General features: G+C 39.5%; 1 protein-coding gene across 1 annotated transcript in view; it reads right to left on the reverse strand.

Moving 5' to 3' along the window:
- Positions 1-14,544, reverse strand: part of Stx12 (syntaxin 12) — a 36,079-nt gene extending 21,535 nt beyond the window's left edge. Inside the window, exon 1 of the mRNA XM_020178836.2 lies at positions 14,304-14,544. Within this exon, the coding sequence (XP_020034425.1) occupies positions 14,304-14,421 (118 nt within the window). The 5' untranslated portion in view covers positions 14,422-14,544. The remainder of the gene's footprint in view (positions 1-14,303) is intronic.
- Positions 14,545-16,690: the final 2,146 nt, after the last annotated feature.

The following is a 16,690-nucleotide window of genomic DNA, read 5'->3' on the forward strand; positions in this document are numbered from 1 at the left end:
AATTTGCTAATTTTTCCAGACCTCCCAGGGCATTGGTTAAAAATTTCATCACCTGTAGGGCTGAGGAAGTAGCAAAGTGGTAAGGCACATGCTTCGTATGCCCAAGACCCTTGGTTCAATCTCTAGTACCACAAAGAAAAGAAAGAAAAAAAATCACCTGTGGAAGGGCCTTGATACCAAATATCAGCTCAATAATAAAAATTTAATGTAAAAACAATAAAATAAAAGGAAAAAAAAATCACACACAGACCATCTGTATCTTCAAAAAACTAGTAATAAAAATTTAAATCTACTAATATCACTAATATAAACCAACTTTCTAGGCAAGTATTTCTGGGAAAGACAATGCACGTTTACTATTAGTAAGAGGTTACCGCGGATAGAACCTCTGTGTCAGTACTCCACCAACAGCTTCGTATACATTCTCTTCCTAATTTTCACAACCGCCTAAAGTAGATCTGTCTTCATCTTATAGATGAGATATGTTTAGAGAGGTTAAGTATCTTATAAAGCACACACAGTAAGTAGCATGGCAAAAATTCAATCCCAGGCCTATCAGACACCAATGAAGTGGTTTTTTAACTATGCTATCTATACCATGATATAGGCAAACAGACAGAAGGTCTTGTTCAGCCCTTTCTACCTTTTCTTGATATTTTGCTAAGATTAGGAACACTCATGTTGAATCCTGGGCATTTAAGTCTGTGGCCTGGACCGGAAAAGCACAGGTCCAGAAGAACTGCTAATCTATCAATAAAAAGGACTACTTTAATACCAATCTACCTGGAATCTGACCACCCTGCTCCTCCCTCATTCTGCAGCAGGAGTAGAGTCCTTGAGTTCTTTTGTGCTTTGCTTTCCATTTTCTTTTTAGAGTTGATGGGGAGATTAGGAAGATTCATTCATAGAGGTTGGAAGTTAGCTGTATAATGTGTGTGTGTGTGTGTGTGTTTCTAGGGATTAAACCCAGGGTCTCACACATGCTAGCACATTCAAGGCAAGCAGTCTACCACTGATCTACACCCACTTCTACACTCAGGTGAGGTACACCAGCTCAGCTATATGATTTCTTCTGTTTGCTTGATTTATATAAGAACACTCATTGTCTTCTATTACAAGTAGCTAAAATACAGAACACACACTAATAGAGCATTCTCTAACAAGAGGAAACATACTTCTCTTCCAGTTCAATAGAATTTCAAGAGATAACAGAAGACAATAGGTATAAAAAGTCAGTTTCCTTTGTGAGCACCTTTCCTGTCCTCTCTGGTTTTTTGTTTTGTTTTGTTTTGTTTTGAGTACTGGGGTTTGAATTCAGCCTACACATTGAGCCACTCCACCAGCCCCTTTTTGTGTGTGTGTCTGATGGTTTTTTCAAGACAGGGTCTCATGAACTATTTGCTGAGTAGCTAAAATTACAGGTGTGAACCACCAGTACCCAGCAAAACAACCTTTTGTTTTTGGCAGTACTGGGGCTTGAAATCAGGGCCTCACACTTGTTGCTAGGCTTCCTAGGCAGGTGCTCTCTCACTTGAGCCATTCCACCAGCTCTCTCTCTGGATTAATGTTAAAGTTTCAACTCATGAAATACCAGACTGAAAAATGGCTCAGTGGAAGAAAATGAGGAAGCCAATGTATATGGTATAATCTGTGCGTATGATAGGGGCAATTATACTACATGCAATACTTCTATATCTAATAACAAAGAATGGTCACTTATTAGAATTTTGAAGTTTAAAAATTAATTCTCCCAAATCCATTTATGGTAATGTGCTCTTTGAAGTAACAAAATGCTGTTGGCTGGGTGCTTGTAGCTCACACCCATAATCCTAGCTACTCAGGAGGCAGAGCTCAGGAGAATCACAGCCAGCCCCAGCAAATAGTTCTCAAGACCCTATCTCCAAAAAAACCCATCACAAAAAAGGGCTGGTGGAAAAGGAACCCTCTTACACTGTTGGTGGGAATGTAAACTAGTACAACCACTCTGGAAAAAAATTTGGAGGCTACTTAAAAAGCTAAACATTGATCTACTACTTGATCCAGCAATACCACTCTTGGGGATATACCCAAAAGACTGTGACACAGGTTACTCCAGAGGCACCTGTACACCCATGTTTATTGCAGCACTATTCACAATAGCCAAGTTATGGAAACAGCCAAGATGCCCCACCACTGGAATGGATCAAGAAAATGTGGTATCTATACACCATGGAATTTTATGCAGCCATGAAGAAGAACGAAATGTTATCATTCACTGGTAAATGCATGGAATTGGAGAACATCATTCTGAGTGAGGTTAGCCTGGCCCAAAAGACCAAAAATCGTATGTTCTCCCTCATATGCGGGCATTAGATCAAGGGCAAACACAACAATGGGATTGGACTTTGAGCACATGATAAAAGCGAGAGCACACAAGGGAGGTGTGAGGATAGGTAAGACACCTAAAAAATTAGCTAGCATTTGTTGCCCTCAACGCAGAAAAACTAAAGCAGATACCTTCAAAGCAACTGAGTCCAATAGGAGAAGGGGACCAGGAACTAGAGAAAAGGTTAGATCAAAAAGAATTAACCTAGAAGGTAACACACATGCACAGGAAATTAATGAGAGTCAACTCCCTGTATAGCCATCCTTATCTCAACCAGCAAAAACCGTTGTTCCTTCCTATTACTGCTTATACTCTCTCTACAACAAAATTAGAAATAAGGGCAAAATAGTTTCTGCTGGGTATCAAGGGGGTGGGGGGAGAGGGAGGGGGAGGGGTGGGTGGTAAGGGAGGGGGTGGGGGCAGGGGGGAGAAATGACCCAAGCATTGTAAGCACATATGAATAATAAAAAATAAAAATTAAAAAAAAAAAGGGCTGGTGGAGTGGCTCAAGTGGTGGAGCGCCTGCCTAGCAAGTGTGAGGCCCTGAGTTCAAACCTCATTGCCACAAAAAAAAAAAAAAGCTGGGGTCACAGTCATAATCTTGTCCCTAATCTGGTCACCAGTAGTAGTAAAAAAAGCAAGCTAAAGTTTATTAAGTACTAGTTACAATAACTAGCTAACAGGCTAAGGCACCTACGTCTGATGAGAAGCAAATGAGGCAAAAGCTAATTCACTGCTGAGTGCCTGTATCCTGAGGAGAAACTGAGCCACCCAGCCCTTAGCAGCATGGACAAGTCATATCTCCCTAGCCCAAAGCACTGCATCCTGGGTGGGGCAAAGCAAAAATTCCAAACCGATATATGAAGAACATAACGGTTTATAGCACATTAGATCATGATTTCATCTTATTTGGATCTTCATCATAAGATGGTTTTCATCTTATATGTTTTCCTAGAAAAAATATACCTTCAATTTTATAGTAGAAGTGTAGGATTCACTGGACTAAAAACTTGCCTTTGGACAAAACTTCCCTAAGAAATATCTGTTTTATTAAGTGAGGGCTGTCTATACCTAAATGGTTGCACAGGAAAACATAAGCACTACAATGCTTTATGTACAAATAGCCATTTCTTTTTCTGGTAGTAGTGGGGTTTGAACTCAGGACCTTGGGCTTGTTAGGCAAGCGCTCCAGTGCATACCCCTTTGCTCTTTTTTGCTTTAGTTATTTTTGGATAAGGTCTCTTGTTTTTGTCCTGGATGGCCTCAGATCATGATCCTCTTATCTATACTTCCCACATACCTGGGACTACAGATGTGAACCATCATACCTCCCAATCTGTCTTCATAGTAGCTGGGATTACAGTCATGAGCCATGGTGCCCAGTTACAAATAACCATTTTTCTTCATCACTAGTATTGAAATATATCTAAGTTAAATGGGAATTCGGATACCACTAAAGCTATCAACAGGCAGCCATAAAAATAATCTATGAATGAGGGCAGGAATTAGCATTTACTGAGCATTTACTATGTACCAGGTACTTGGGTTAGGTATTTGGAAAGTGTTACCTTATTTGACTCCAACAATGCTGTAAGTAAGCATTAGTATCCTGATGTTGCGTATGGACATAGTGAGGCTCATGAGTTATAGAACCCATTTGTTCACTCATTCATTCATTCAAAGTACCTACTCTATACTGCTCTATGCCCTAGAAGGCACTTGCTTTCAAGAAATTTGCCTAGCAAGCATGAGGCACTGAGTACCACCACTAGTATCACCAAAAAAACAAAAAACAAAAAAAAAGAAGTTTACATTCTCAAAGATAAATAAACTACATCTGGTGATGATAAGTGGTATAAAGAGAAGTAAATTCAGGTGAAGGGTACAATGACAGAGTAGGCAGAGTAACCTTTTTGATAATGTGACTCTGAGTAGGGATCTAAAAAAATGAAAGATCAAATTATACAGCTATATGGGGGAGTAGTATTCCAGTCAGGGGGATAATTAGTACAAAGTTCCCCAATGCAAGAGGATGTGGTATGGCAAGCAGGCCAGAGTGGCTAGGGTGGAGTGAGGAAGAGATAAAAGAAATGACCAAAGAGATATTGGGAAGACAATATATAGGACCCTGTAACAATTATAAGGATTTAGGTTTTAATTAAATGGCCAGCCACTGATGAATTTTCAGCAGTGTCATAATAACCAGAATTCAAACCCACAGCTAATTCAGTGACTACATACCCTGTGTCACATTATGTTTTCTCAAAGAGCTGACTTAAAGAAAATAGAATGTAGTCACACAGGCCTGGACTTCCCAGTTTCTTTTACTCTGCCCCACCTGACTTATCTAATACCTGCCTAAAGTAATAGCTCTCTGCTCCTTATAGCCTATGTCTTTGCTCTAATCTGTTCCTGTCCCCAACTCTCTCCCACTATGGGAATATTCCTCTTTACTTATTAAGAGTCCATTCGAGTGCCAGACACCCAGTGGATACATAAATAATTACTGATTGAGTCAACCTCCTCTGTTTGGCATTATGGCAGTCTCTTTAAGGCAGAACATGTGAACTAAGGTAAGCTAGGAATAACCAGATCTGAAACCTAAGCCAGGCTTAACCATTAACTAAATGTATGGCACTAGGCAGGTCATTTCACTTTGCTGGATCTTTCACCACTTGTAGATGATATTCAGATTTAACTAACATTATCAAGTACTTACTATTTGTGTGGGGTTTTCACTTTCTCTCATTAAATCTTTACAATTCTGTGAGCACTACACGATGTTTAGGTACTCCCACACTGCTTGAATCTAAAATTCAGTAATAATGAAACAGTTCTAGTCCCAGAATGATGTTGAGTAACCAAGGAGGTTTTTTTGTAATCCAAAAGCTTGGCGGAGAGATGCTCCATCTGTGACTTTCTTAACTTTGTAAATGCAACATACAAATGGGACTGCACTGACTACACATACTAGAGGGCAGTGACTGCATTCTATTCACTTTTGTATATGCATACCCCCATCCATCCAGAAACTAGTTGGTTGCATATATAATGGCACAAAAGGGTAGATCAACTAAAAAGTGAAGGAAATAAATCTCTACTTATTGACTGTCTTTAAAAAGTAGAGCAGCAGAGTGTGGTGATACACAGCCATAATCTCAACACACAGGAGGCTGAGGCAGGAGGATCTCAAGGCCAACCTGAGCTACATAGCAAGACCTGTCTCAAAAAAGAAAAAAAAAATAGAACTCCCCTAGAAACTCTAAAGGTATGGATGGCAAAGTATGAAGCTTGTTATTAATCATCTATCAAAGCCAAAGATAGCCTACGGGAATTTTATTAATATGGAAAAAATTAATTAATAACTAGATGTTTCTGTGTATTCTCAGCTGATACCTATTTTATCTAGACTTTTCTTTCATCTTTCTTTTTCCTTTGTTGCAATGACCTGAATTTATGGAGTACGTAGTTTGGGGAAGTAGAGAGACTGGGGACTTTGGAGGGTCATTTGCCAGCTAAGCATCAGAATTCATCTAAGTCTTCATTAGCTCTGTCTTTCTGAATACTAAGATATTTTCTTAAAAGTTTCCAGAAAACTTGGTATCAGACACCCTAAAACTCACATTATAAGGACAATAATGTCTTAGGTTACTGGAACCTAAGAAATAGAATTTTTGATATACTACCCTCAGTAACCACCAACAGCGGCAATTTTTTCAAAGACAATGACTCATTGACCTACATAATTTACATCTAAGAACTATATTCTTCAATAAACCTATAGTGCAAAAAGGAATAAAGTATTTATATATACTTTTCACCTGAGTATGCTTAAAATATAAAAAACTGATACTTTGAGGAAATATTTTTATCAAAATGAATTGAATCTCTTCTTTTCTTTTTTTTTTTGAAGTATTGGGATTTGAATTCAGGACTTCACACTTGTGAAGCAAGTACTCTACTGTTTAAACCACACGTCCAGCAAAATGAATTTAATCTAAAAGGATTTTCTGGCTGGAGGCATGGCTCAAGTGGCAGAGCAAAGTTCCTGAGTTCAAACCCTAGTACTATCCCTGCAAAAAATATGTTATTAAAAAAGTTTTCTGCTCAACTTGGTTAATGAGAAAACTTTTCTAAACATTTTAGTAAATAAAAGTTCTGCTTTAGATTGACACGTTATTGCTAGGGGTGTAGCTTAGAGGATGTGAGAAGCCTGAGTTCAGTTCCCTATACCAAAAAAAAAAAAAAAAAAAAAATCCACCAGGCACTTGTGGCTGCCACCTGCAATCCCAGCTACTTAGGAGGCTGAAATTAGGAAAATGGTGGTTCAAGGCCAACCTGGGCAAACAGTTCATGAGACCCGCATCTCTAAAATAACCAGAGCAAAATGGACTGGAGGTGTGGCTCAAGCAGTGGAGCACCTGCTTTGCAAGTGCAAAGTCCTAAGTTCAAACCCCAGCCCCATACACACACACACACACACACACACACACACACACACACACACACAGACTCCTAGTAGACTGACATGTTTCACCATTTTGGATGAAGATAATTGGGTATTTCCTATGAAACAGTACATAATCCTAGAAACCAGACAAATAGGCCAAATATAAAGACCAGTCCTTCAATTTTAGGTTGGCAATTTTGTATTTTTAAATTAGGCATCAATTTCTCCTGTCCCTGACCTCTCATTTTTAAAAGCACGTCCTGACTAAAACTTTTAAAAGAGTATGAAGCAAATCAATTTATTGTACATTACAGCTAACAGCAACACCAGAAACTATTCTAAACTGAACCCTCCTTACATGCTTCTTAGCAGATATTAGCAGAATCTAAATCTCCCAATGAACTTTAATCCAAATCACATTGAAAGCAACTGCCATCAATATGGAAAAAAATTCTCATTTGATTGAATCTAATTCAGTATTTTAAAGAATAAACAGAGGTTGAGGGTGTGGCTGAAGTGGTGGAGCGTCTACCTAGCAAGCAAGTGGAAATTCAAACCCCAGTACCACAAAAAAAAAAAAAAAAAAAAAATCAATGAAAACCATTAGTTGCACTAAAATAAAACAAGCAATCCTAACTACCCAGGAGGCAGAGATCAGGAGGATCTGGTTCAAAGCCAGCCGGGCAAATAGTTAGAGAGACCTTATCTCAAAAAACCTATCACAAAAAAGGGCTGGTGAAGTGGCTCAAGATATAGGCCCTGAGTTCAAGCCCTAGTGCCAGAAAAAAAAAAAAGCAAAAAAATCATTACTTATACAAATAAGAAAATGATAGTCTATGTGGTGATTATGATAATGAAGTAACCTCATTATTTTACTCTGAAAATTAGGTTTTACATTCTGGTTCCACATAGCTACAGTGGAACCTGACATTTATTTATTTATCTATTTATTTTATTAAAATTTATTTATTTAAATAGCTGATGTTTATTATTTATCTATTTTTTTATTTTTATTTTTTGAGACATTATTATCTCCTTTTGTAGCCCTAGCTGGACTGGAAATCATTATTTAGCCCACACTGGCCTTGAACTTTCAGTCCTCCTGCCTCAGCCTCCTGAGTGCTGAGACTTACCTGACTTTTTAAAAAGTCACTGTACTACAATAGTAAAGCTCCAAAGTAAACTGAAAATGAGTACTAAATAGCAAAGATACCTTTCATATTTGACATACCAGTGACAGAGTATGTAGTGGTTAAGAGTACTAGCAGGCTCTGAGTTAAGACTGGCTATGTTTGGTTCCTGGTTCCACCATGCCCAGCTATAGGAAAAGGCAACACTCCTCTGGGCCTGCTTCCTCACTTAAGAAACAGAAATAACGAAAGAACCTTCATATGGTTGTTATGAGGATGAAATAAGATGCTAAGTTTAGAACAACGTCTGGTACATAAAAGCACTCAAATTAAGGATAGTTATTATTATTATCAAACTCAAGACCAAGAAAAACATACTCAGCAATGATAAAAATCAATTAAGTACATATTGAATGCCAGCGTATGCACCACTGTGCCAGGCACTGTGGGTAAAGAAAAATGCATAATGTACAGTCTATCTCCACAAAACTAATAGCGATTGCTCTAGTGGGAGTGACAAGGTCAAAAAGCTTGGGTTAAGCCAAGAATACAGAATATAAGTAGACACTATGCTGTAAGGGAAAATTACTTTCACATTCAAAGGAAAAAAACAAAATGGTAGCTAGCATCTCTTAAGTACTTACTATGTAGGAAGTGTTTTAAGCACTTCACATAATACCTCTGTCCTCACAATCCTATGAAATAGGTACCATTATTATTAGCTCCATTTTATAGATAAGGAAATAGTAATAGAGGGTAAAGCAGAGTATTTTCAAAACTACTAAGAAGCAGATTTAAAATCCAAACCCAGGCAGTAGGACCCTGAGTCTGCCCACCTAATTACTAAACTGCAATAGAGGGGGACACAATAAATAGTATCACTATTTATTGATGCCTATAATGTACACGCAGTATACTAGGCACTTTTAAACATCTCTTTTTAACAATTCCACTTGTATTTTTTTGTAAAAGAATCTCTAAACTTGAAATTCCATTTATTTTATAAAAAGGGGTAGCAGACAAAAGAGGGAATACCTGTTCAAGATTGGCACACATAGAGGAAGGGGGAGGGATTCATCCCCAGATCTGTTGACCTTACCCTCCCCTCCCTTCCTCCCTCCTTCCCTCCTCTTTTTTTTTTTTTTTTTTTTTTTTGTATGTGTGGTACTAGGGACTAAACCCAGGGCCTCAGGCTTGGTGCTCTACCACTCCTGACCTTTTTGTTTGTATTTTGTTTTTGAGATAGGGTCTTGATAACTTTTCCTAGCCTGCCCTCGAACTAGCAATCCTCTTGCCTCCACCTCCTGAGTGCTGGGATTATTACATGGAAGCACACCAGGCTCCCCTTATCTTTCTGAATCCACTTTATCTTTGAACAGCAAAAGAAGGCCTAGTTAGAAGGGGCAGAATTTAAGCACAACTCAAAGGATTTGCATCATTCAGATAGCCAGTGAGGTAGGGAAAAGAAAGATATTAAAGAAAAGAGGGAGAGAATGAGCAAAAACAAGATAAAAAAAATATGACTCAAGAATGTTGGAGGCTGGGATGTAAGTGGTACAGTGCTTGCCTAGCATATATAAGTCCCAGGTTCAGTTCCCTCTCTCCTGCCCACACACACACATACAAAATACCTGCCTGTAGCAAAATGTGAGGAGTAGAAAATTTGGGTTAAGCCAACAGAAAATGAATGGTGGAATGCAAAAATCTAACAGCAGACAACACAAAGCAAACATGGGTTCTTGAGGAAGTTGGAAGTTTAAGAGAAAAAAGGGAATTTAGACATACTGCTGATAGCATCATCAGGATAAACTTTAGAATGACACAAGACTACAATCAGACACACTAGAGTATGCTATTGGAATAGATGCTGACACGATGAAGACTTGAGGGTATAGAAATGAAATAAAAAGAGATAAATGTGAAAATAACTTTGAAAGAAGAACCCATAGGATTTCATGAGCTTTTAAAAGTTCTACTGTTTCTTGTTTTTTCAGTAAACAAAACACATCAACAAAGAAGTCACATAAGGAGCAGAAATACTGTTCTTTGACCTCCTCAGTGTGAACTTTCAGGCTAATAGGTTTTTTCCCTGTATCTGTCTCAGCAACATCTCCAGACCCTTCATTTCACAGCAGGCAGAGTCAAGTATTCTTCCTCTCATCCCACACGGACTGATAACAACTGTTTGTACCTAAGAACATAGCTGTACCTAGGACAACCCACATAGTGGGCTGCCTCTCTCAGGCTGATGTGCTCAGCAATTCCAAATCCATGTCTGTGATTGAGCAGTTTAGGACCAAAAAAATAAGCTCTTTTCTCAAATTTTCAATTGGTATTGGTCCTTGCAGGAGTGTATGAGTAGGTGAGAATGCATCTGCAAGCCTACATTCTGAGGGTGTACTTGGGTATGCCAGTCATGCCACGGAGAGGCTTGGATTATAGGCACTAGCAGGATAACTAGATAGACTCAATGTCATCCTACTAATTTCAAATTCCCAATTCCTCACCAAACAAACCCAAAGGAAGAATTTCAACTCACATTGCCTAGGGTGACAGGATATGGTAGGTACCACATGATACTAGGGAAAAGAGGCAGAATGAGTTCAAAAATGGCAGAAAAGCCTCACTGATAAAAATCAATTGACTAATTTGGTGGGGGAGGGGACAGTACTGGGGTTTGAACTCAGGGCTTTGTACTTGCTAGGCAGGAGCTCTACTGCTTGAGCCAGTCTCTAGCCCTTTTTGCTGTAGTTATTTTAGAGATAGGATCTTGCTCTTTGCCCAGGCAGGCCTGGACTAGAACCCCCTATTTTAAGCTTTCCATTTCATTGAAAAGACAGGTAAATAGACCATACATAGCTTTTTTCAGTTGAAATGGAGTCTTGCAAACATTTTTGCCCAGGCTGGCCTGCAACCATGATCCTCCCAATTTCAGACTCTCAAATAGCTAGGATTATAGGCATCAACCTCTGGCATCTAGCAAATACAATTATTAAGCCGTAATACTCTATATGATCTGACCCCTGGCTATCTCTCTGACTTTTTTCCTACTTCACTCCTCTTTTCTACCTGCAGTCCAGCCACACTAGCCAACTTGCTATTTATTGAACACACCAAAGTCTTTGCTCTTTCCCTCAGCGTAAAATACCTTTCCCCACTACTCACATAGCTCTTTCCCTCACTGCATTCAGGTGTCTATTCACTCAAATGTTACCTCAGAGAGACCTTCCTTGACCAAGTTACCTAAAACAACACACCTATCCCCTCTCCCTTCACTCTCTATTCATTTACCCTGCTTTATTTTCTTCACTGCACTTATTATCACTTGATAATATTTGTATGTGTATGTATATACATATAGGTATGTGTACTTTTATACATACACACACACACACACACACACACACACACACAAACACACACACATTCCACATATTATCAGGATAGCATTTTGTCTTTTGTTTATTGCTCTACCCCCAGCATACAGCAGGTGCTTAAGGAATATTTGTTGCATAGTGAATGAATTAATCTATCATATGCTTGGAACTGAATAAATAGTAGAAACATAAAGATGAGTAAGTCATTCCCCTACCTCAAAGGAGCTAATGATCTATCAGGGGAGATGGGCACATCATAAGAAAAGAAAGGACAACTTCAGTGATCCCCCCAACCCAGTGTACTCTGAAGAGTATAAAACAGGCCACTTGTATACTTAAATATTAATTGCTACAGAACTGTAATAGCTGGAGGCAAGGCTCAAGTGGTAGAGTACTTGCCTAGCAAGTGCAAGGCCTTGAGTTCAAACTCCAGTACTGCAAAAAAAAAAAAAAAAAAAAAAGGACAGGTAATTAAAAATTATAAAAGGAGCCAGGCAACGGTAGTTCACACCTGTAATCCTAGCTACTTGGGAGGTTGTGATCAGGAGGATCACAGTTTGAGGCCAGCAGGGGCAAACAGTTCATGAGCCCCCATCTCCAAAATAACCAGAGCAAAATGGCCTGGAGGTGTGACTCAAAGGGTAGAACACTTACTTTGCAAGCGTGAAGCCCTGAGTTCAAACCCCAGTTCCACCAAAAAATAAATACATATATAGGAAAGGGCTTGGGGTGTAGATTAGTGGTAGAGCACTTGACTTGTCTAGCATGTGTGAGGCCCTGGGTTCAATTCCTAGCACCACAAAAACTGATAATTATATACACAATTATAATGACATATTATACACGTTTTCAATTCATTACATATGTATATATATACATACATGTATTATTGGTCATAAGAGACACACCTGATTTCAAGTTTATGTATTACCATTTGTTAGCTGGGCAATTATCTAACCTTTCTCAAAATTGGTAATTATTTCACAGTGTTATAAATTAAGTGACATGCTGCAGGTAAAGCATTTTTCATATTGCCCAGCACATGGAGAACATAGTATGTACTCAACGGTAGTTATTAATATTATGATTGATTGACTCCAATGATCCTCTCCAGCCCAATCCTCAATCAACAGTTCAATCTTACCAATTCTATCACCAAGGAAACCGTTCCTATCCTTTCCTTCCTTTTCATTTTCACAGTCCCTAACTGGAGTCCCTGATTCCAGCCTCTCTCCCCTCTAATTTAATTTACACCTTCCATTGTTTTATGAATCCCCCACTCTAGCTGGATTACCTTTTCTATATATACTTTACCCTTTCCCACTACCATGCCTGTTTATTTTATTCCCTCTGAGGATGCTCTTTTCCTCTTTATTTTCAAAGGTTCACATCCCTTCCATCTTCTTTCCAAACCTACTTAAATGCCATAATGCCTTCCCTGATCCCTGATAACTCAATATTTACACAATGTTATTTATACCTCTTCTATAGCACTAATCTCTTTCAACTTTATATTTTGGTTGTTTATGATTCCAAAGACTCCCTGTGCAACAAACCCATGCCAGTCATAAACTTACTACACAGCTAGATACTCAGACAAATACAGAATAATTTACAAATAGTTATTAAAGTGAGATTTAGCCTTAAAGAGAAAATTTCAGCCTTGAATTAGAATTTGGTGATCTAATTTGTATTACAGCTCCTTCTCAAAAGGAAACTGGAACACAAAGTACTATACTTTCTAATCAACAGTCGTGTTAATTTTTTTTTATTTCTGGACTTAACAAGCCACATATTGTTCTTTTCACTTTCATATCACCCAATATCAATGCCTTTCCATCAGAAACTTTCTACCTCTCAAATTCTGCAAGATACATTTAAATTTAAAAACAAAATGATATATTGTTCTTTAAAATATAGAACATAATTATAATTCAGGAGGAACTAGTTCAACCTATTAACAGAGTACAGCCAAGCTCACACACACATACACACATACAAAAAACACAATAATAAACAAGGATGATGACCACCATTCTTTCTGAGTAAAGCTGCTACTGGTTTTTACTGTTTATAAGGCTCTGAGCTGACTTTTAAGCCAAGATACAGTCTATATTTGTAGGCTACATTCACCTAGCCTCACTCAGACCCTAATGGTGAGGAGGGAGGTTTAAGACAATTGATGACATTCTGACTTCCACCTCTAACTTTACCATTTCTTACTTTCTATGTGGTTGTGGTTAAGTCCTTGAGTTTCTCTGTGTATCAGATTTGTTCAAAAGAGTACCTTAACAGAGGAAAATGGAAGCCTCACCTGTGTGAAATCCAAATATAAACAAATTCTTTGCTACCAAAGACAAAACTGCAATATGTTTGATGAATTCTCTTTATTAAAATAGAGGTCATCCACCGCTCAAATACCAGTCATTGTGTCTGATTTCTAAATTCATTACAGGAAGAACTGTGTACTAAGTCACTCAAACACATGCACTCCCCACTTCCCTTAATTGAAATTTGCTGATTTCCGAGGGGCCAGTGGCTGAACTGAATGTAAACCTAAAGTCTCAATCAGCAAACAACCCCCGATCCAAGCTGGCCAAAGAGGAAAGCTAGTTGGGTGTGAGGACGGCGGGTGACAGGAAAAACCCGGCTGACCACTGCGCCAAGTCAAGGCACTCAATGCCCTCGAGGTGACACACACTTCCCCACCCACCCTGGGGCTGTCAGGTCAGCTGTGTTGGCCCCCAATACCGGGAGACAGAACTCCTGAGAAGAAACTGGAGCTTCAGCTGGGGCTGGGGACCCTCGGGAGCCCGGGCCTGACAGACGCGGAGATGGCAGCTCTCCGTCCCAGAGTGGAAGCCAGTGATGGCCTCAGGTGTGGCCTTAGCCGTAGCCCCTGCGGGGATCCGCGTCCTCTCAGCTTCACCCAGGCCTGTCCCCAAGACGCCCCCCGCTCCCAGCTGGGTCCCCCCGCTCACTGGCTTGGCTGATCCGCTGTATGTTGCCGCTGCACGTCTGGATGATGCTATTGAAGTCCCGGTGCTGGGGCCCCGAGGGCCCCGGGTTCAGGTACAAATCTAAGGGACCGTAAGACATGACGAGAGCTGAGACCCGCTTGCCCTGCACCAGGCTTTTACCGGAAGCACCCACCAGCCGGGACTCACAGGCTGAGAGTGAAACCGGGAAGAGAAAGGGCGGGGAAGGGGCTGAGGCTGCGTGCGCACTAGCCCCGCCCACACGCAGCGCGCACGCGTACGCCCCACCCCCCCTCAGTGCGCAGGCGCCGCTGGACCAATACTGGATGGTAACTTAGATACCTGACTCCTCCAGGCTTGGCGGGGGATGCAGGGAGGGATGATGACGTCACAAAGTTGGGCATCGGATTGGCTGAGCTTGGATGGCAGTGTTGTTTCTCTCCAGGGCACAGAGACAGGAGGCAAGAATTTTTCGATTTGCATAAAATTGTACCAGCTGATCTCAGCCCTTACATCTTATTCTGTTCTATTCTGAGAATTTAGCCCCAAATATGGGAGAACTAAACAACCTGGAGACTCAGATCCATAACCAAACCATAACCCAAAATTCCTTACTTCCATCCTATACGGGTTTGGTAGTATTCGCGGAGCATTTTGATGGTTTCCAAACCATTTTCATTTCTCCCTCCACACCTCTACTAAGCAAGAAAAAATAATATGTGTTGAGCACGTACTGTGTGTGAGTGCTCACTGCAATTCACTTGTTCACTGCAAAGCACTTTCACATCAAGGAATGATGTTCAGTCTGTATTTTTATCCTTAAAACAGATAAAGGAAAGTCGATTTTTAAAAAAATTATGTAAAATAACTCGGGAAAATAAACATTATTTCCCCTTTCACAGGTAAAAAAAATTAAGACCGGAGATGTTAATCGCTTTATTGATGTTTCACTGTAAAACCCAAACACTAAACTGACTCTACCGTCATTGCCATTTTCCCACATTCATTTTGTATCAAAATTCCTTTCAAATAACCTATTCATCTGTATCCCAAACCAGGATTTCTTGGAGAACTAGACTCCTAAAATTTAAAAACCGTTTCCTTAGTCAATTTGGAGTGTAACTGCACAATACTTCCATAGAAAATTGCATTTTATTGAACATAGGTAAAAGGAAAGATGCAGATAGAATTTTGGTTTGGAAGAATCAAGATGATGATAAGTGAAGGGTAACTGGCAGTTTGCTGTGTTCTCCACCCCACCCCACTCCAGCCTGCTTTGCAAACTCTGAGAAGCTCAAAGAGAGAAAGCAGCTTGCCTGTGTGGGAGAGGACCCCAAATGTGTGAATGAACCTATGTTCAGTCTTAGAGCATTTTAAAGCAAGGCTATTTCTATTTTTCATTGGAGTACACTTATGAGAGCATTTTTTCTATACTAAAAGTGACAAATTAACTCAGTGGTAGAGCACTTGCCTAGCATGTGCAAGAACCTGTGTCAAATCGGGAGGGAGGGGTCATGTATCAAAGCAAAACAAAAACCAGAAAGGAACCCATGGTACTAAAAGGTGTTTCTGTTTTGTTTAAGACAGAGTATCACTATGCAGCACAGGCTGGCCTAGAACTCATCATGTAACCCAGACTGGCCTCAAACTCAATATCTTTCTACCCCATGAGTCCTGGGATTGCAGTCATGCCTCACATGCCCCACAAGAACTTGAAGTTCTTGTTCTGGTCATTAAAACCATAACAATTCCTGGAGTTCATAGTTTTATGCCATATCCTATTTTTAAAAAACGTGTAAATTGTATTTTTACCTATAAAAATAGTATTGGGATTTTTAAAATTTAATTTGACTATTTAAAGTGAAGCTCAGTAAAGGTATCTTTTTCCTAGAAATGGAAGACATAGTTGTCTTCTTTCTCCATGAAAAATAAAAGTGGCTTTCCATATGTGAATCTCTCATAAATCTGTGCCTTGCAAATACTAAATGTCCAAATTAACACAAAAATAGTACAAAAATAATTTTATCATTTCTTAAATGTCCATTAGGTGCCAGGCAATGCGAACACATTTTGTATACCTTATCAATAATTACATTTAAAAGCCCATCTGATAAAGACCACCAGTAGCTTAAGAGTTAAATTTATGCAAAGAAAACTGCATAAAATCATGTGAAATCATGGGGAATGTCACCAGCCCCAGCAAGAGGGAGCATTAACCTAGGATTTGGAGGAAAGATAGAATATAGGCAAAATTTAAAAGAAGCAGTGGTGGGTTTTTTGCTTGTTTCTGTGTTTTTGTTTGGTTTTTGAAGTACTGGAGCTCAGCCCGGGGCTTTGATCATGGTAGGCAAGCACTCTACCACTGAGCCATGTCCCAAGACCAGAAACAG

Source organism: Castor canadensis, chromosome 7, assembly GCF_047511655.1.
Source record: "Castor canadensis chromosome 7, mCasCan1.hap1v2, whole genome shotgun sequence".
In the NCBI taxonomy this organism is placed as follows: Eukaryota; Metazoa; Chordata; class Mammalia; order Rodentia; family Castoridae; genus Castor; species Castor canadensis.